The 21,436-nt window shown below is 40.4% G+C and overlaps 1 protein-coding gene across 1 annotated transcript in view; it reads left to right on the top strand.

Annotated features, from left to right (window-relative positions):
* The first annotated feature begins 2,235 nt into the window (after nucleotides 1-2,235).
* LOC122249515 (ionotropic receptor 21a) overlaps nucleotides 2,236-21,436 on the top strand; it is a 26,859-nt gene continuing 7,658 nt past the window's right edge. Inside the window, exons 1-5 of the mRNA XM_086549021.1 lie at nucleotides 2,236-2,305; nucleotides 5,667-5,800; nucleotides 6,677-6,793; nucleotides 7,038-7,261; nucleotides 8,140-8,268. Coding sequence (XP_086405147.1) covers nucleotides 2,236-2,305; nucleotides 5,667-5,800; nucleotides 6,677-6,793; nucleotides 7,038-7,261; nucleotides 8,140-8,268 — 674 coding nt within the window. The remainder of the gene's footprint in view (nucleotides 2,306-5,666; nucleotides 5,801-6,676; nucleotides 6,794-7,037; nucleotides 7,262-8,139; nucleotides 8,269-21,436) is intronic.

Here is a 21,436-nt window from a genome sequence, read left to right as displayed (position 1 = left end):
GACACCGCGTCGCAGGCTTTTTAAGGACTGTAGTCGAGAACGCAGGGTGTGGGATGGGATGGCGGACGCGAACTATCGGGCAGATGATTGCATTTATTGTTTGGTATTTTGTGGGGCAGCTGATGCCCGGTCACCACTGTAGGCCAGTTCATCACTACGGCTCTAAATGATGGCATCATACCAGGCTTCATCTTAATAACTCCGAAGAGATTAATGCCACAAGCGAAAGGTACCGACTCCTGTAGAACAGGAGAAGTTACTCCAAAAAAACAAAAAAACAAAATCTAATCGCGCACTGGTTCCACAGTGATAAGTTACGCACAAGGCTACTTGTTATGGTTACTTTAGATGAAGTTAAAGCCCTTCAAGTTTGTTATGTCGAAGTTTGATCATGTGTAATTCATAAAAAAATTATTCATGTCTTTACCTGGCGATATGGAATCACCCATTCTATGACTCTATTGAATGCTGCAATGCTACTTGAGGTTCTTGTAATTAAATGCTAATTATGTGACGTGTTGGCCTTCTTGTGATATGTTGATATCATTACCTTCCTCTCCTCCGGCATTTTGTTTAGGTAACTGACAGGATAACCTTCTCTATTACTCTTTTCCTGGCCATTACACAGGGACTTTCAGACGCCGAAGACAACGTGATCCTGCCTTGCTAAGATGACCCACGAATGAAGGTCACAAGCCATTGCGAAGCCGCCATTCTCGTCCTCCGATGCCTGTTGCAATATCGAAAATAGTTGCAGACGGCTCGAGAACGATCCGTGGGCGTAGTCCAGCGACGCCAGACACCATCACCTCGTCCCTTTCCCTCTTTCCCTGCTCTTCCCGAGGGAGGCAACAGCCGGTGGAGAATAAAGCCTTTTCTTCGTTGGGAATCCTCGATCTGAAGGGTAAGGTCGAACTCGAGAAATCCAATATCCCTTGACTCTCGGAGGAGGCTACGTGGAGTGGCCGAAGTCGGGGCCGACGCAGGTTCTTCTCTAGAAATCATACTTGTCCTGCACCGCCTCCGAACTTCAATCCTTCAGAGGTCAGAGAAGGTCGACTTAGGGCGGGCACTGACCCAATGGCACAGTTGGTTGTGACGTAATAGTTTTAAGATGTGATATTACACCAATTGTTGATAATGAGATGATAAGCAAATAGATAAATGGACGGACGTAAAAAGGAAAAAAAAAAACACAGAGGGAAAGGTGGGGGAGACATAGAGAAAGGAAGAAAGGTAGAGAGAGAGAAAGAGAGAGAGAGGGGGGGGGAGAGGAGAGGAAGAGAGAGAGAGAGAGAAAGAGAAAAAGAGAAAAGAAAGAAAGAAAGAGAAAATGAGAAAAGAAAGAAAGAGAGAAAGAGAGACATGAAAAAAAAAATCTTAATCAAAGATTCTATTGTAACGACAAAACCTTCTAGAACACCACTTACCCATGATAATTTCACAGCATAAAGAATACTTCAAGAACAAAAACACTGACACTTTATTGACCCTGAATACAAAACGCGCTTCCTAATTCTTAAAAAAATAACAGGTTTTGTCCTTGCGTGACCCATACGTATGCCCAATAGTTCCGACAATCACACACGCAAAATACTTCTTCCTGCCATATTTATCACTTTATCTACTTGCTCCCTATTCCATGAAATAATGGGGAATCTAATATGCAATTGCATGAAATACCAATTACGTAATATGCTCTTCCTATTGTATGTTGTATTTTTGATAAGTGTGTAATTCTATATACATCCATGGGTAGTTTTATTTACGATATTGCGCGTGTTTGATACATACATTTCTATAAGTTGGTCAATGTATCTTTTTTATCGATGTACTATCATTCTTATTGTGTTATCTTTATTCATGTTATCATTGTTATAATCACTGAATTTATTATTATTATTAATTACTATCAATGTTATAATTATCCTTCTTATTGTGTTATTCTTATTCATGTTATCATTGTTATAATCACTGAATTTATTATTATTATTATCAATTACTATCAATGTTATAATCATCATTTTTATTATTCTCAGCATCATTATTGTTATTATCACCACTATCATCATAATCATTAATACCATCATCATAATTATCTAACATCATCCTCGTTATCATCAGCATCATCATTATTACCATCAATACTAACATCATTAATATTACCAAAATACAATCCACATCAATATGCTAATTACCTCACACATTCCACAGATTAAGGGAAAGGGATTAAACATGAGGTGGTCGGCCTTATTAATTTCCTGCTTCGTCATCCACGTGTTGAGTAAGACGTTCCGATTCTCAGGTAAGAAGGGGTGTTGTAGAGTGTTCGATCCTATGTAGGAGTGTTCGATCCTATGTAGAAGTGTTCAATCCTATGTAGAAGCGTTCGATCCTATGTGGTAGTGTTTGATCCTATGTAGAAGTGTTCGATCCTATGTGGTAGTGTTCGATCCTATGTAGAAGTGTTCGATCCTATGTGGTAGTGTTCGATCCTATGTGGTAGTGTTTGATCCTATGTAGAAGTGTTCGATCCTATGTGGTAGTGTTCGATCCTATGTAGAAGTGTTCGATCCTATGTAGAAGTGTTTGATCCTATGTAGAGTGTTCGATCCTATGTAGAAGTGTTCAATCCTATGTAGAAGTGTTCGATCCTATGTGGTAGTGTTTGATCCTATGTAGAAGTGTTCGATCCTATGTGGTAGTGTTCGATCCTATGTAGAAGTGTTCGATCCTATGTGGTAGTGTTCGATCCTATTTAGCAGTGTTCGATCCTATGTAGGAGTGTTCGATCCTATGTAGGAGTGTTCGATCCTATGTAGGAGTGTTCGATCCTATGTAGAAGTGTTCGATCCTATGTAGAAGTGTTCGATCCTATGTAGAAGTGTTCGATCCTATGTAGAAGTGTTCGATCCTATGTAGAAGTGTTCGATCCTATGTGGAAGTGTTCGATCCTATGTAGAAGTGTTCGATCCTATGTAGAAGTGTTCGATCCTATGTGGTAGTGTTCGATCCTATGTAGAAGTGTTCGATCCTATGTAGAAGCGTTCGATCCTATGTAGGAGTGTTCGATCCTATGTGGTAGTGTTCGATCCTATGTAGAAGTGTTCGATCCTATGTAGAAGTGTTCGATCCTATGTAGAAGTGTTCGATCCTATGTAGAAGCGTTCGATCCTATGTAGAAGTGTTCGATCCTATGTAGAAGTGTTCGATCCTATGTAGAAGTGTTCAATCCTATGTAGAAGTGTTCGATCCTATGTAGAAGTGTTCGATCCTATGTAGAAGTGTTTGATCCTATGTAGAAGTGTTCGATCCTATGTAGAAGCGTTCGATCCTATGTAGAAGCGTTCGATCCTATGTAGAAGTGTTCAATCCTATGTAGAAGTGTTCGATCCTATGTAGAAGTGTTCGATCCTATGTAGAAGTGTTCGATCCTATGTAGAAGTGTTCGATCCTATGTAGAAGTGTTCGATCCTATGTAGAAGTGTTCGATCCTATGTAGAAGTGTTCGATCCTATGTGGTAGTGTTCGATCCTATGTAGAAGTGTTCGATCCTATGTGGTAGTGTTCGATCCTATGTAGAAGTGTTCGATCCTATGTAGAAGTGTTCGATCCTATGTAGAGTGTTCGATCCTATGTAGAAGTGTTCGATCCTATGTAGAAGTGTTCGATCCTATGTAGAAGTGTTCGATCCTATGTAGAAGTGTTCGATCCTATGTGGTAGTGTTCGATCCTATGTAGAAGTGTTCGATCCTATGTAGAAGTGTTCGATCCTATGTAGAAGTGTTCGATCCTATGTAGAAGTGTTCGATCCTATGTAGAAGTGTTCGATCCTATGTAGAAGTGTTCGATCCTATGTAGAAGTGTTCGATCCTATGTAGAAGTGTTCGATCCTATGTAGAAGTGTTCGATCCTATGTAGAAGTGTTCGATCCTATGTAGAAGTGTTCGATCCTATGTAGAAGTGTTCGATCCTATGTAGAAGTGTTCGATCCTATGTGGTAGTGTTCAATCCTATGTAGAAGTGTTCGATCCTATGTAGAAGTGTTCGATCCTATGTAGAAGTGTTCGATCCTATGTAGAAGTGTTCGATCCTATGTAGAAGTGTTCGATCCTATGTAGAAGTGTTCGATCCTATGTAGAAGTGTTCGATCCTATGAGTAGTGTTCGATCCTATGTAGAAGTGTTCGATCCTATGTAGAAGTGTTCGATCCTATGTAGAAGTGTTCGATCCTATGTAGAAGTGTTCGATCCTATGTAGAAGTGTTCGATCCTATGTAGAAGTGTTCGATCCTATGTAGAAGTGTTCGATCCTATGTAGAAGTGTTCGATCCTATGTAGAAGTGTTCGATCCTATGAGTAGTGTTCGATCCTATGTAGAAGTGTTCGATCCTATGTAGAAGTGTTCGATCCTATGTAGAAGTGTTCGATCCTATGTAGAAGTGTTCGATCCTATGTAGAAGTGTTCGATCCTATGAGTAGTGTTCGATCCTATGTAGAAGTGTTCGATCCTATGTGGTAGTGTTCGATCCTATGTAGAAGTGTTCGATCCTATGTAGAAGTGTTCGATCCTATGTGGTAGTGTTCGATCCTATGTAGAAGTGTTCGATCCTATGTAGAAGTGTTCGATCCTATGTAGAAGTGTTCGATCCTATGTAGAAGTGTTCGATCCTATGTAGAAGTGTTCGATCCTATATATCAGCGTTCGATCCTATGTAGAAGTGTTCGATTCTATGTAGAAGTGTTCAATCCTATGTAGAAGTGTTCAATCCTATGTAGAAGTGTTCGATCCTATGTAGAAGTGTTCAATCCTATGTAGAAGTGTTCGATTCTATGTAGTAGTGTTCGACCCTATGTAGAAGTGTTCAATCCTATGTAGAAGTGTTCGATCCTATATATCAGCGTTCGATCCTATGTAGTAATGTTCAATCCTTTAATATCGGAGTTCTGGAAAGATGGCTAGTCTACGATCAGTGTAACCTTTACTGCGTGAGAGAAAAAATACAATCATTAGACTGGATATGACTAGATTATTCACCTTTGTGATAACAGTGACTTAAAATCATGTATAAACCACTTTATTCGGCACATGGGAGTAATGTTTTAATGTTTTCGTCTCAAGATAAATGGGGGAAGATAAAGATAATAAGACAATTCCTAGAGAATGAGGACAGTCTTATTCATTTATGGTTTATATAAACATACAGTGTTATATAATCTGATTTTCTGTAGGCTACTATATGTATATACCTACATATTTCATATCTATCTATATATTTATGTATCTATCTATCTATACACACATTGATATAAATATGTATAAACATATAAGTAAATATATACATACGTACATAACTATACATATAGACACAAACACACACATGCACACACACACACAAACACACATACACACATACACAAACACACACACACATACACACATGAAAAGACGATTTTTTTTTATTCCCCCCCCCCCCCCCCCCCAAAAAAAAAAAAAAAAAAAAAAAAAAAAAAAACGCAAAGACATTTACTCAACACGTCACTTCAAACCAACCTCACCTACCAACCTCACTAACCAACATTACCAACCAACCAACCTCACCATAACCACCCACGGCGGTGTCTCCTCTCAACCCAACTGTTTCGAATCCCTTCCTGGCGCCCCAGCATCGACACGCCCTCGAGACCTGCTCTCTGCCGCCTCTGAAGCTGTGGTCGCGACCTTTGACCTCTCGCCTCGACCTAATTCCTCCGTCGTTATCTTCACCGATGGCGCGACCTCGTCTAGGGCCCTCTATCAGGTTTGGTTATTGCTGTCGTTAGTTTTATTGTTGTCTTTATTATTGTTGTTGTCATTATTATTTTTTTTGTTGTTGTTATTATTATTGTTGTCATTGTTATTATCATTATTGTTATTATTATTATTATTATCATTATTATTATTGTTGTTGTTGTCATTGTTATTATTATTACTATTATTGTTATCATTATTATTATTATTGTTATTATCATCGTTACTATTATTATTATTGTTATTCTATCATTAATATTATTGTTATTGTTATAATCATCATCATCATTCTATCATCATTATTATTATTATCACAATTATCATTATTATGCATCGCTTTTGTATAGATATGAACACGAATGGGTGTAAGGAGTGATAATAAGAGAATCTTGTAATTCAGATGAAGATGTAACATTGAAATGATAATTGCCTGTTGCATATATTTACATCTCTCGTTTATTTGTTTCAATGTACTCTGTTTTATCTAATGTTTTTTATGTTATCCTGGTAGCTGTGCTTGGAAAGATGTATGTAGGATATTGTGTGTGTGTGTGTGTGTGTGTGTGTGTGTGTGTGTGTGTGTTTGTGTGTGAAATTTGGGCATGGATTTAGCAAAGGTGAAGGCGACTCAGGTTTAACAGATATAAAAGCAGAAAAAAAACATATTGAATCATAATGTATAATTTGATCACATTATCATTTCAGTAATGTCCTTATCATCATTATTTTCATTAGTTTCATTCTGCAATCTGTCAATCATACGCACCCTAAACTTAATCACATCAACACACGTATATAATCCAACATCCACACTTCAGAACAAAAAGCAGGGATTCAACGCTAAACAGTTTCTATCTAAAGACTCACATTACGTACAAAAATCCAGACAATCACGCGCCTGGACGCAGCGTGGGGCGTGAGTATCTTCGAATTACAAGATGACGAACGGAATGCGCATGTCAACCAAACCCGTTTCTCTGAGTTTATCGGCTTTGCTCGTGAGGTAAATTATAGGTGAAAAGCATTCGTTTTTTTTCTGTTCATATATCTAGGTTAAGGTTAAGCTACTTCAATGCAAGGTGTATTTATTTATTTTTTAATTGAAGACGTACCCAAATTTTGAGCATAATACCCTGAATACCACGAAACTGAAAAAAAACATCTAATTCATTACGATTACTACTTATCATCAACAGTGTCTTAAATATCTCACTCATCCATACTCTTCTTAATCAAAAACCCAACAGCTTCGCTTGTCCTCCCGAAGTGTTTCCGTCATCGTGGTGAGCGAAGACCTAACCTTCCTGACCCTGTTTGCTGAGAGGTCATTGAAAGGTCGACTCTTAGTGTGGACAACGAGGCTCCTACTGGTGACCCGACTTCGTTTGAGTGAACTTCGGGCTGTCCTGAGCTCACACTGGACATTTTCCATGATGAACACCGGTGCACTTAACGTAGAGGAGGGGGAGAGGTAAGGAAGTATGAGGAATATGCGATGGAAAGGTAGATAGTGTCAAATAGGGCATCTTCTTCTTCTTCTTCATCTCAGCTTGTAAGGGTCATAAGCCTTCCCCAGTTCTTTCCATCTTTGCCGATCCAGCGCTATTCTGTGCCAGTTGTTCTAGTTGCTTTGGGGTAGTGGCATTCTTGCGGCACATCACACCTACCCCTCGAATTTCTTCTTGCATGTGATGCTGGTTTAGCCTTGATATTCCGCTGATTCAACAGGAACGGCCGGTAATCTTTGATGGTTTAAATTCATTGAGAAGTGATAGGCCTAACTCACCGAGCGCTGGCCCAATGCGAATTGGCGGGTGATCAGTTCTTCGTCTGGCGTCTCAGAAGAAGCCTCTCCAACTTCGTTGAATGTACTTGGTACAGCCTCCTTCCTCATTGATCACATGCAAGCCTCTGCACTGCGGCAAGGTGATTGATCGTAACAAAGGAAATAGGGCATAGTGAGGTGCAAATACTGTGAAGCATGAGGAAAAGGGGACAACGGGGTTATAATATTCTGCAGTACATGTCGAAAAGAAGAGAATGTGAGGTGATTGCGTAAGACAAAGAATAAAGAACGAAGGGTAAATAGCGTGAGCAAAAAGAGAACAAGGGGTAAACTATGTAAAAAGTTAGAGAATGTGGAACTAGCGTAAAGAAAATATAAGGCAAATGCCGTAAAAAACGGAAGAAATAGAAGAATGAGAGATAATTAACATAAAAAAAAAGAAAAAAAAAGAGGGAGAAGACAAGCCGTAAATAACAAACAAAATACAACAAATATTCCATCCCTCTTATCTATAAAAAAAAAGAAAAAAAAGAAAGAAAACGAAAATCACCATTTATTTCCAGATCGAGCCTGTATGTCCACATGCCTTACAGTCTCGAAGGAGCCCAGATGTTCAGTCTCGGTTATGGGTATCCTGGGAAACGCTTTGTTCTTCGTTCGCCTCTGGGAATCTTCCCTGAAAAATATGAGAAGTAAGTATAGTCTCGATTTAGTATTGGATGTGTTTATTGTAAGGAAGAATTATAGATGTATAAAATGATATGAAAAGGATGTTAAAGATATGGATGAATATGGAGAGTTTAATTTCCGTGTATCCTTATTTGTATTGTAGACTATTTTTTATGTATATGGATTAATTCAGTCTGAAAAAGTATGAAAAAGTATGAACAATAACTATGGTAATGATTTAGTAAATAGTGTTTATATAACATATGAATTTATAGCTCGATTTCATATCTGTCCACCTCGAAGGCTTTGTAGTTTTTTCCTCTCCTCTCTCTCTCTGTATCTATCAATCTTACCTCTTGCCCTATTCTCTCTCTCTCTCTCTCTATCTTACCTCTTGCCCTATTCTCTCTCTCTCTCTATCTTACCTCTTGCCCTATTCTCTCTCTCTCTCTCTCTTTTACCTCTTGCCCTATTCTCTCTCTCTCTCTCTATCTTACCTCTTGCCCTATTCTCTCTCTCTCTCTCTCTATCTTACCTCTTGCCCTATTCTCTCTCTCTCTCTCTATCTTACCTCTTGCCCTATTCTCTCTCTCTCTCTCTATCTTACCTCTTGCCCTATTCTCTCTCTCTCTCTCTATCTTACCTCTTGCCCTATTCTCTCTCTCTCTATCTATCTTACCTCTTGCCCTATTCTCTCTCTCTCTCTCTATCTTACCTCTTGCCCTATTCTCTCTCTCTCTCTCTATCTTACCTCTTGCCCTATTCTCTCTCTCTCTCTCTATCTTACCTCTTGCCCTATTCTCTCTCTCTCTCTCTATCTTACCTCTTGCCCTATTCTCTCTCTCTCTCTCTCTATCTTACCTCTTGCCCTATTCTCTCTCTCTCTCTCTATCTTACCTCTTGCCCTATTCTCTCTCTCTCTCTCTCTCTCTCTCCTCTCGCCCTCTTCTCTCTCTCTCTCTCTCTATCTTACCTCTTGCCCTATTCTCTCTCTCTCTCTCTATCTTACCTCTTGCCCTATTCTCTCTCTCTCTCTCTATCTTACCTCTTGCCCTATTCTCTCTCTCTCTCTATCTTACCTCTTGCCCTATTCTCTCTCTCTCTCTCTATCTTACCTCTTGCCCTATTCTCTCTCTCTCTATCTATCTTACCTCTTGCCCTATTCTCTCTCTCTCTCTCTCTCTCTCTCTATCTTACCTCTTGCCCTATTCTCTCTCTCTCTCTATCTATCTTACCTCTTGCCCTATTCTCTCTCTCTCTCTCTCTCTCTCTCTATCTTACCTCTTGCCCTATTCTCTCTCTCTCTCTCTCTCTCTATCTTACCTCTTGCCCTATTCTCTCTCTCTCTCTCTCTCTCTCTATCTTACCTCTTGCCCTATTCTCTCTCTCTCTCTCTCTCTCTCTATCTTACCTCTTGCCCTATTCTCTCTCTCTCTCTCTCTCTCTCTCTATCTTACCTCTTGCCCTATTCTCTCTCTCTCTCTCTCTATCTTACCTCTTGCCCTATTCTCTCTCTCTCTATCTATCTTACCTCTTGTCCTATTCTCTCTCTGTATCTATCAGTCTTACCTCTTGCCCTATTCTCTCTCTCTCTCTCTCTCTCTCTCTCTCTCTATCTTACCTCTTGCCCTATTCTCTCTCTATCTATCTATCTTACCTCTTGTCCTATTCTCTCTCTGTATCTATCAGTCTTACCTCTTGCCCTATTCTCTCTCTCTCTCTATCTTACCTCTTGCCCTATTCTCTCTCTCTCTCTCTATCTTACCTCTTGCCCTATTCTCTCTCTCTCTCTCTATCTTACCTCTTGCCCTATTCTCTCTCTCTCTCTCTATCTTACCTCTTGCCCTATTCTCTCTCTCTCTCTCTCTCTCTCTCTCTCTCTATCTTACCTCTTGCCCTATTCTCTCTCTCTCTCTCTCTCTCTATCTTACCTCTTGCCCTATTCTCTCTCTCTCTCTCTATCTTACCTCTTGCCCTATTCTCTCTCTCTCTCTCTCTATCTTACCTCTTGCCCTATTCTCTCTCTCTCTCTCTCTCTCTATCTTACCTCTTGCCCTATTCTCTCTCTATCTATCTATCTTACCTCTTGTCCTATTCTCTCTCTGTATCTATCAGTCTTACCTCTTGCCCTATTCTCTCTCTATCTATCTATCTTACCTCTTGTCCTATTCTCTCTCTGTATCTATCAGTCTTACCTCTTGCCCTATTCTCTCTCTCTCTCTCTCTCTCTCTCTCTATCTTACCTCTTGCCCTATTCTCTCTCTATCTATCTATCTTACCTCTTGTCCTATTCTCTCTCTGTATCTATCAGTCTTACCTCTTGCCCTATTCTCTCTCTCTCTCTATCTATCTATCTTACCTCTTGCCCTATTCTCTCTCTCTCTATCTTACCTCTTGCCCTATTCTCTCTCTCTCTCTCTATCTTACCTCTTGCCCTATTCTCTCTCTATCTATCTATCTTACCTCTTGTCCTATTCTCTCTCTGTATCTATCAGTCTTACCTCTTGCCCTATTCTCTCTCTCTCTCTATCTATCTATCTTACCTCTTGCCCTATTCTCTCTCTATCTATCTATCTTACCTCTTGTCCTATTCTCTCTCTGTATCTATCAGTCTTACCTCTTGCCCTATTCTCTCTCTCTCTCTATCTATATTACCTCTTGTCCTATTCTCTCTCTCTCTATCTTACCTCTTGCCCTATTCTCTCTCTCTCTCTCTCTCTCTATCTTACCTCTTGCCCTATTCTCTCTCTCTCTCTATCTTACCTCTTGTCCTATTCTCTCTCTCTCTCTATCTATCTTACCTCTTGTCCTATTCTCTCTCTGTATCTATCAGTCTTACCTCTTGCCCTATTCTCTCTCTCTCTCTATCTATATTACCTCTTGTCCTATTCTCTCTCTCTCTATCTTACCTCTTGCCCTATTCTCTCTCTTCTCTCTATCTATATTACCTCTTGTCCTATTCTCTCTCTCTATCTTACCTCTTGCCCTATTCTCTCTCTATCTATCTATCTTACCTCTTGTCCTATTCTCTCTCTCTCTCTATCTATCTTACCTCTTGCCCTATTCTCTCTCTATCTATCTATCTTACCTCTTGTCCTATTCTCTCTCTGTATCTATCAGTCTTACCTCTTGCCCTATTCTCTCTCTCTCTCTATCTATATTACCTCTTGTCCTATTCTCTCTCTCTCTATCTTACCTCTTGCCCTATTCTCTCTCTCTCTATCTTACCTCTTGCCCTATTCTCTCTCTCTCTCTCTCTATCTTACCTCTTGCCCTATTCTCTCTCTCTCTCTATCTATCTTACCTCTTGTCCTATTCTCTCTCTCTCTCTCTATCTATCTTACCTCTTGTCCTATTCTCTCTCTGTATCTATCAGTCTTACCTCTTGCCCTATTCTCTCTCTCTCTCTATCTATATTACCTCTTGTCCTATTCTCTCTCTCTCTATCTTACCTCTTGCCCTATTCTCTCTCTCTCTCTCTCTCTATCTTACCTCTTGCCCTATTCTCTCTCTCTATCTATCTATCTTACCTCTTGTCCTATTCTCTCTCTCTCTCTATCTATCTTACCTCTTGTCCTATTCTCTCTCTCTCTATCTTACCTCTTGCCCTATTCTCTCTCTCTCTCTATCTTACCTCTTGCCCTACTCCCTGGTGATCCTGTTCTACGATTGTTCCGACTCATTTATGAAAAGGGTGTGCTACCAATATCCTGGACGCAGAGTATTATAACACCAATACCAAAGACAAATAATCCAGGGGAATACAGACCGATTTCCTTAACTAGTTGCCTTTGTAAAACTTTTGAAAGAGTCATACTAAATCGGCTATTATTTAGAATCAAAGATAAAATGTCGCCAGCTCTTTATGGATTTATGCCAGACAAGAGTGTTCAAAATTGTATAACAACATTTCTGTCAATTCTTGGAGGCAATGGGTTCACTATTTTCCTGGATTTGAAGTCTGCATTTGATACAGCAAATAGGCAAATAATCCTACACGAACTAGCCCTGATGGGAATCGGGGGACGTATATTACAGTGGATCAATGGATACTTCCAGAATAGGCAATCAGCCGTAGTGTTTCAAGGCTATAAGAGCGAACAGAAGGCCATGTCGCTCGGCACCCCCCAAGGGGGAGTCCTAAGCCCTCTGTTATTTAACGTATTGGTAAACTCCCTTATCAGACGTTTTAAACAACAAGCCAATGCCACGATCATAAGCTATGCTGATGATATACTGATTCATGCTAGAAATTATCAAGACTGTTTATGTGCACTGCAGACAATATCGACGGTCTGCAATGAACTAGGATTGATTATTTCAATAGATAAGACCAAGGTATATAGTCACAATGTAAAAGATCGAGATAAACAGTTCACTATAGATAGTGATAGTATAGCTCAGGTTGAATCATTTCGATATCTCGGAGTAAATATTCCACATACGGCCGAAGATGTTGAGGTGATCAATCAAAAATGTAAGAGTAGACTAGCTGCCCTACGAGCAGTTGCTGGCAATAATGTAACTTCGGGGGCAAACATACGAATTGTAAGAATGATGTATACAGCTTACATAAGACCCCTCATTGATTATGCTGCACCTGCTCTAATAACACAGCCATCCCGAACAATTAGAAGGCTAGAAGTAATGCAAAATGTGGCAATGAGGATAATCCTGGGATGTCCAAATACTACTAAGGTCTTGAACATGAGGAAAGAACTCGGATTGCCAAGCATTACTGATAGGATCACAGAAATCAACACAATGACAGCAATAAAATTATTAAGATCGTCAGATGATAGTATAGCCAAGGAATCTTTGTTAAATTGCCTTTCCACGGGGCGCCACAGATCTGCTTGGGTCAAGAAAACATGCTCAGAGCTTCGAAACCATGATATGATAGAGTTCTGCAAAGGCATCCCTCAAAAACATTCTGTTCCGCCATGGGAGATAAAGCACTTCGACATCATCAAAGCAAGTGTCCCTCCAAAAAAACAAATTGAAAACAACGCTCACCTGAAAGCTAAATTAAGAAAGGACATTCTGAAGCAAATTCACGAGATTAAGCAAGAGTATGAGATAAAACAGCTTATCTTCACTGATGGGTCGGTAATTCCAGACACAGGTTCAGCCGCATGCGCTGCAATCGTATGCGATGCCACTGGAAGGATTAGCGATGTTGGTTTCAGACTCAACAACTGGGCGTCCATCCTGCAGGCAGAACTGTTTGCTCTACTTGTTGCTCTTAAGATAGCCGATCGCACGGGGGATAGTACTCTCATCATTACAGACTCCCTCTCCTCACTTCATGCTCTAAACTCATACAGAAATGATAACACAGGACTCGTGTCAACAGCGAGGCATAGGTTGAACAGATTGTTTCTGAAGGATGTAACCACTAAAATATTGTGGGTACCATCACACATAAATCTAGAGTTACACGATATGGCTGATGCTCTATCTAGATCATACAGTCATATGGATACTATTGAGTATGACATTGGTGTAACAACTGAGCATGTACGTAAGATCATAAAGAAAAAGCTCTCCACTCAGGCTGAAACTGAGAGAAATGCTGAGCAAGACACAAGCAGATCAATCATTCACCATAATGCTATGTCCAAGACAAAGCATATCTACGGCAGTACAAACAGAGTTACGAGACAGCTTGATGTAGTGACCGCAAGGTTACGGCTTGGCTACAAATATTACTGGGAGTATAGTGTTTCAAACAATGCTGGGGGGACTGAATGCAAGTTGTGCAGTCAGCCCTATTCACACACCCTTGACCACTATGTAATGATATGTCCTCTAATTGAAGAATTTCGTGAAAGGATTGAACGTAAAACATTGTACAGTATTGCAACATCCTTTATAGAGGACGGCATTTTATCAGATATATTACGTAAACACAAAGACTTTGCCTGTAATAGATAAAATTGCAAGGCCTCTCTAGAGTGATATACATGCACTACTATGTCTTATGTATAGCTTTGCCCTAGCTTATTGATTGACAGGGTCACAGTAATATCTGTTTTACCAACAATGTATGTCTCAGAAATTAATATGAACTGTACAAATCATTTAGGCATAGTTCCTATGCCTATTCATGTGTATACAATGTATATAGTATGAATAAACATATCAAAATCAAATCAAATCTTGCCCTATTCTCTCTCTCTCTCTCTCTCTCTCTATCTTACCTCTTGTCCTATTCTCTCTCTCTATCTATCTATCTTACCTCTTGTCCTATTCTCTCTCTCTCTCTATCTATCTTACCTCTTGCCCTATTCTCTCTCTCTCTCTCTCTCTCTCTCTCTCTCTCTCTCTCTCTCTCTATATATATATATATATATATATATATATATATATATATATATATATATACATATACATATACATAACACATTCAAACTTTCTCTCACACCAAAAATATAAATAATCCCCTGTGCAATATAATCCTAATATCTTATTGCTTCTGCTATTGCAACAGTTTCCACGGCGCCTATGTCAACATCACATCCGGTGTGTGGGCGCCATTTTGGGACGAGAAGGAGGTCGTGGTGCCTGATGGGTCAAAGGTCAAGGAATATAGTGGCAGCGATTACATGGCTCTGGACACCATAGCGAAGGGACTCAATTTCAGAATAAGACAAGTTCCTACTAAGGATTTTGTTGAGGTTCGTAGTGTCCTTGTTTTGCTTTTGTTTTTGTTGTTTTGAACTTTTTGTTATCGAATTATGATAATTATCATTATTGGAACTGGTTGAAACCTCGTGAATCCGACACCCATCCTTGCGAAAGCTCCGAACCACAAAAATGCATTGCTAAAAAGAACTTACTAGAACTATTATTTATTATTTTTTTTATCTTATTTATTTATTTTTTTTTTTTTGGAAGACGTCATAGTAAACGTTATAGTAAACTTTTCCAATAACGTATTTTCACAGTGGATTTGACTATTTTGTTTATGATGAAACTATGTACTTCTAAAAAAAAAAAAAAAAAAAAAAAAAACAATAATTGGTAATTTAAGTGAAAAATATGAAAAATAAAAGCAAAGAAAAACAGAAACAGGTTCATCTATAAAAACACAAAACCGAATAAATCATTCACCGTCGAAACAGATAAAACCAGAATTACGTAGAAAAAAATATATATATAATAAAAAAATAAAAGATAAAAACAAAAATTACGTAAAAAAATATATGTAAACAAATAAAATAAATCAAATAAACCCACTTCCAGGTGACGAAAAGAGTAGAAGAGCGAGTGTCCTTCATATCCTCAATCTACTACGTCGTGTTGGCAAACCGCATGGAACGTCATGACTTTACGTACACTTACCAGTTCTCCTACGAGAGCTTCTGCATGGCTAAGCCCGGTCTCAGGCCACAGTGGGAGAGCCTCTACTACCCTCTCACTCACCGTGTCTGGGCAGCTACTCTGACTGTGCTTGTAATCGTGCCTGTGGCTTTGGTTACGGTGAGTGTGTTCTTGTTGTCATCCGGGTTTCGGGAGCTTCGAATAAAAGGCTTTGAGATCGTGGGGGTTTATGGTTGTGTTTAGGTTAAAGATGAAGGAATATGGGAAGATCTGAATGAAAAATGCTTTTTTTTTAACTTTTTTTATCTTTAATATCTTACAATACTTACAAAATTCGGACGAGATAGATAGGTATCTCGTGAACATTCAGGTTAGCTCACGAAACCCCGAGTCACAGCAACCTAAGAATCACCGATGACTTTTACCTCGACGCAGATGGCCCATATCAGAGGGTGGGACGTCGCCAGTAACTCAGACGTCGGCAAGGTTGTCCTAGAAGTCTTCAAAACCTTCGTGGGCCAAAATCTGACACACTCGGTCTTCAAGACGACATCGGCTCGCCTCGTGGCCTCAGCGTGGCTCGTTTTCTCTTTCGTCATCGGCGTGGCTTACAGGGGTAACTTAACTGCTTCTCTCACTCTGCCCGTGTACCCTCCCAGACCGGAAACTATTGCTCAGCTCGTGGAAACCGTGGACAGGTGAGGAAGAGGATTAGGTGGTAGTTTTAGGTGACATATAGGTTTATTTATAGACTTTATCAATATGTAAGAAATGTTTTTTTTCAGTTTATAAGTAGAATCTCTCTCTCTTTCTCTCTCTCTCTCTCTCTCTCTCTCACTCTCACTCTCACTCTCACTCTCTCTCACTCTCACTCTCTCTCTCTCTCTCATTCCCCCCTCTCTCTCTCACTCCCCCCCCCCCTCTCTCATTCATTCTCTCTCTCTCATCCAATCTCTCTCTCTCTCATCCATCTCTCTCTCTCTCACTCTCACTCTCACTCTCACTCTCACTATCTCTCACTCACTCTCTCTCTCTACCCATCTCCCCTCTCTCACTCTCATCCATCTCTCTCTCTCACTCCCCCTCTATCTCATCCATTCTCTCTCTCTCCCTCCCCCCCTCTTACTCTCTCTCATCCATCTCTCTCTCTGTCTCTCATCCATCTCTCTCTCCCTCCCTCCCTCCCCCCCTCTCTCTCTCCCTCCCCCCCTCTTACTCTCTCTCTCATCCATCTCTCTCTCTCTCTCATCCATCTCTCTCTCTCTCTCTCTCTCCTCCATCTCTCTCTCTCTCTCATCCATCTCTCTCTCCTTCCCTCCCTCCCCCCCTCTCCCCCTCTCTCTCTCCCTCCCCCCCTCTTACTCTCTCTCATCCATCTCTCTCTCTCTCTCTCTACCCACCTCCCCTCTCTCTCTCTCTCTCACTCTCTCTCTATCTTACCTCTTGCCCTATTCTCTCTCTCTCTCTCTATCTTACCTCTTGCCCTATTCTCTCTCTCTCTCTCTCTCTCTCTCTTCCCTCTTGCCCTTTTCTCTCTCTCTCTCTCTCTCTCTCTATCTTACCTCTTGCCCTATTCTCTCTCTCTCTCTCTCTCTCTCTATCTTACCTCTTGCCCTATTCTCTCTCTCTCTCTCTCTATCTTACCTCTTGCCCTATTCTCTCTCTCTCTCTCTATCTTACCTCTTGTCCTATTCTCTCTCTGTCTCTCTCACTCTTACCTTTTGCCCTTTTCTCTCTCTCTCTCTCTAATCTTCTCTATCTACCTCATGGCCCTAATCTCTCTCTCTCTCTCTCCTCTTACCTCTTGCCCTATGCTCTCTCTCCTCTATCTACATCTACCTCATCCCTATTCTCTCTCTGTATCATCATCCTTAACCTCTTTGCCCTATTCCTCTCTCTCTCTCTCTCTCTCTCTCTCTATCTTACCTCTTGCCCTATTCTCTCTCTATCTATCTATCTTACCTCTTGTCCTATTCTCTCTCTGTATCTATCAGTCTTACCTCTTGCCCTATTCTCTCTCTCTCTCTCTATCTTACCTCTTGCCCTATTCTCTCTCTCTCTCTCTATCTTACCTCTTGCCCTATTCTCTCTCTCTCTCTCTATCTTACCTCTTGCCCTATTCTCTCTCTCTCTCTCTATCTTACCTCTTGCCCTATTCTCTCTCTCTCTCTCTCTCTCTCTCTCTCTCTCTCTATCTTACCTCTTGCCCTATTCTCTCTCTCTCTCTCTCTCTCTATCTTACCTCTTGCCCTATTCTCTCTCTCTCTCTCTATCTTACCTCTTGCCCTATTCTCTCTCTCTCTCTCTCTCTATCTTACCTCTTGCCCTATTCTCTCTCTCTCTCTCTCTCTCTATCTTACCTCTTGCCCTATTCTCTCTCTATCTATCTATCTTACCTCTTGTCCTATTCTCTCTCTGTATCTATCAGTCTTACCTCTTGCCCTATTCTCTCTCTATCTATCTATCTTACCTCTTGTCCTATTCTCTCTCTGTATCTATCAGTCTTACCTCTTGCCCTATTCTCTCTCTCTCTCTCTCTCTCTCTCTCTCTATCTTACCTCTTGCCCTATTCTCTCTCTATCTATCTATCTTACCTCTTGTCCTATTCTCTCTCTGTATCTATCAGTCTTACCTCTTGCCCTATTCTCTCTCTCTCTCTATCTATCTATCTTACCTCTTGCCCTATTCTCTCTCTCTCTATCTTACCTCTTGCCCTATTCTCTCTCTCTCTCTCTATCTTACCTCTTGCCCTATTCTCTCTCTATCTATCTATCTTACCTCTTGTCCTATTCTCTCTCTGTATCTATCAGTCTTACCTCTTGCCCTATTCTCTCTCTCTCTCTATCTATCTATCTTACCTCTTGCCCTATTCTCTCTCTATCTATCTATCTTACCTCTTGTCCTATTCTCTCTCTGTATCTATCAGTCTTACCTCTTGCCCTATTCTCTCTCTCTCTCTATCTATATTACCTCTTGTCCTATTCTCTCTCTCTCTATCTTACCTCTTGCCCTATTCTCTCTCTCTCTCTCTCTCTCTATCTTACCTCTTGCCCTATTCTCTCTCTCTCTCTATCTTACCTCTTGTCCTATTCTCTCTCTCTCTCTATCTATCTTACCTCTTGTCCTATTCTCTCTCTGTATCTATCAGTCTTACCTCTTGCCCTATTCTCTCTCTCTCTCTATCTATATTACCTCTTGTCCTATTCTCTCTCTCTCTATCTTACCTCTTGCCCTATTCTCTCTCTCTCTCTATCTATATTACCTCTTGTCCTATTCTCTCTCTCTCTATCTTACCTCTTGCCCTATTCTCTCTCTATCTATCTATCTTACCTCTTGTCCTATTCTCTCTCTCTCTCTATCTATCTTACCTCTTGCCCTATTCTCTCTCTATCTATCTATCTTACCTCTTGTCCTATTCTCTCTCTGTATCTATCAGTCTTACCTCTTGCCCTATTCTCTCTCTCTCTCTATCTATATTACCTCTTGTCCTATTCTCTCTCTCTCTATCTTACCTCTTGCCCTATTCTCTCTCTCTCTATCTTACCTCTTGCCCTATTCTCTCTCTCTCTCTCTCTATCTTACCTCTTGCCCTATTCTCTCTCTCTCTCTATCTATCTTACCTCTTGTCCTATTCTCTCTCTCTCTCTCTATCTATCTTACCTCTTGTCCTATTCTCTCTCTGTATCTATCAGTCTTACCTCTTGCCCTATTCTCTCTCTCTCTCTATCTATATTACCTCTTGTCCTATTCTCTCTCTCTCTATCTTACCTCTTGCCCTATTCTCTCTCTCTCTCTCTCTCTATCTTACCTCTTGCCCTATTCTCTCTCTCTATCTATCTATCTTACCTCTTGTCCTATTCTCTCTCTCTCTCTATCTATCTTACCTCTTGTCCTATTCTCCTCTCTCTCTATCTTACCTCTTGCCCTATTCTCTCTCTCTCTCTATCTTACCTCTTGCCCTACTCCCTGGTGATCCTGTTCTACGATTGTTCCGACTCATTTATGAAAAGGGTGTGCTACCAATATCCTGGACGCAGAGTATTATAACACCAATACCAAAGACAAATAATCCAGGGGAATACAGACCGATTTCCTTAACTAGTTGCCTTTGTAAAACTTTTGAAAGAGTCATACTAAATCGGCTATTATTTAGAATCAAAGATAAAATGTCGCCAGCTCTTTATGGATTTACAAGAGTGTTCAAAATTGTATAACAACATTTCTGTCAATTCTTGGAGGCAATGGGTTCACTATTTTCCTGGATTTGAAGTCTGCATTTGATACAGCAAATAGGCAAATAATCCTACACGAACTAGCCCTGATGGGAATCGGGGGACGTATATTACAGTGGATCAATGGATACTTCCAGAATAGGCAATCAGCCGTAGTGTTTCAAGGCTATAAGAGCGAACAGAAGGCCATGTCGCTCGGCACCCCCCAAGGGGGAGTCCTAAGCCCTCTGTTATTTAACGTATTGGTAAACTCCCTTATCAGACGTTTTAAACAACAAGCCAATGCCACGATCATAAGCTATGCTGATGATATACTGATTCATGCTAGAAATTATCAAGACTGTTTATGTGCACTGCAGACAATATCGACGGTCTGCAATGAACTAGGATTGATTATTTCAATAGATAAGACCAAGGTATATAGTCACAATGTAAAAGATCGAGATAAACAGTTCACTATAGATAGTGATAGTATAGCTCAGGTTGAATCATTTCGATATCTCGGAGTAAATATTCCACATACGGCCGAAGATGTTGAGGTGATCAATCAAAAATGTAAGAGTAGACTAGCTGCCCTACGAGCAGTTGCTGGCAATAATGTAACTTCGGGGGCAAACATACGAATTGTAAGAATGATGTATACAGCTTACATAAGACCCCTCATTGATTATGCTGCACCTGCTCTAATAACACAGCCATCCCGAACAATTAGAAGGCTAGAAGTAATGCAAAATGTGGCAATGAGGATAATCCTGGGATGTCCAAATACTACTAAGGTCTTGAACATGAGGAAAGAACTCGGATTGCCAAGCATTACTGATAGGATCACAGAAATCAACACAATGACAGCAATAAAATTATTAAGATCGTCAGATGATAGTATAGCCAAGGAATCTTTGTTAAATTGCCTTTCCACGGGGCGCCACAGATCTGCTTGGGTCAAGAAAACATGCTCAGAGCTTCGAAACCATGATATGATAGAGTTCTGCAAAGGCATCCCTCAAAAACATTCTGTTCCGCCATGGGAGATAAAGCACTTCGACATCATCAAAGCAAGTGTCCCTCCAAAAAAAACAAATTGAAAACAACGCTCACCTGAAAGCTAAATTAAGAAAGGACATTCTGAAGCAAATTCACGAGATTAAGCAAGAGTATGAGATAAAACAGCTTATCTTCACTGATGGGTCGGTAATTCCAGACACAGGTTCAGCCGCATGCGCTGCAATCGTATGCGATGCCACTGGAAGGATTAGCGATGTTGGTTTCAGACTCAACAACTGGGCGTCCATCCTGCAGGCAGAACTGTTTGCTCTACTTGTTGCTCTTAAGATAGCCGATCGCACGGGGGATAGTACTCTCATCATTACAGACTCCCTCTCCTCACTTCATGCTCTAAACTCATACAGAAATGATAACACAGGACTCGTGTCAACAGCGAGGCATAGGTTGAACAGATTGTTTCTGAAGGATGTAACCACTAAAATATTGTGGGTACCATCACACATAAATCTAGAGTTACACGATATGGCTGATGCTCTATCTAGATCATACAGTCATATGGATACTATTGAGTATGACATTGGTGTAACAACTGAGCATGTACGTAAGATCATAAAGAAAAAGCTCTCCACTC

Source organism: Penaeus japonicus, unplaced genomic scaffold (assembly GCF_977035675.1).
Source record: "Penaeus japonicus unplaced genomic scaffold, GWHDUDI00000001_assembly GWHDUDI00000001, whole genome shotgun sequence".
NCBI classification, from domain to species: Eukaryota; Metazoa; Arthropoda; class Malacostraca; order Decapoda; family Penaeidae; genus Penaeus; species Penaeus japonicus.
The sequence above is the reverse complement of the archived record's forward strand: the minus strand, read 5'-3'. Positions and strand labels throughout refer to the sequence as shown.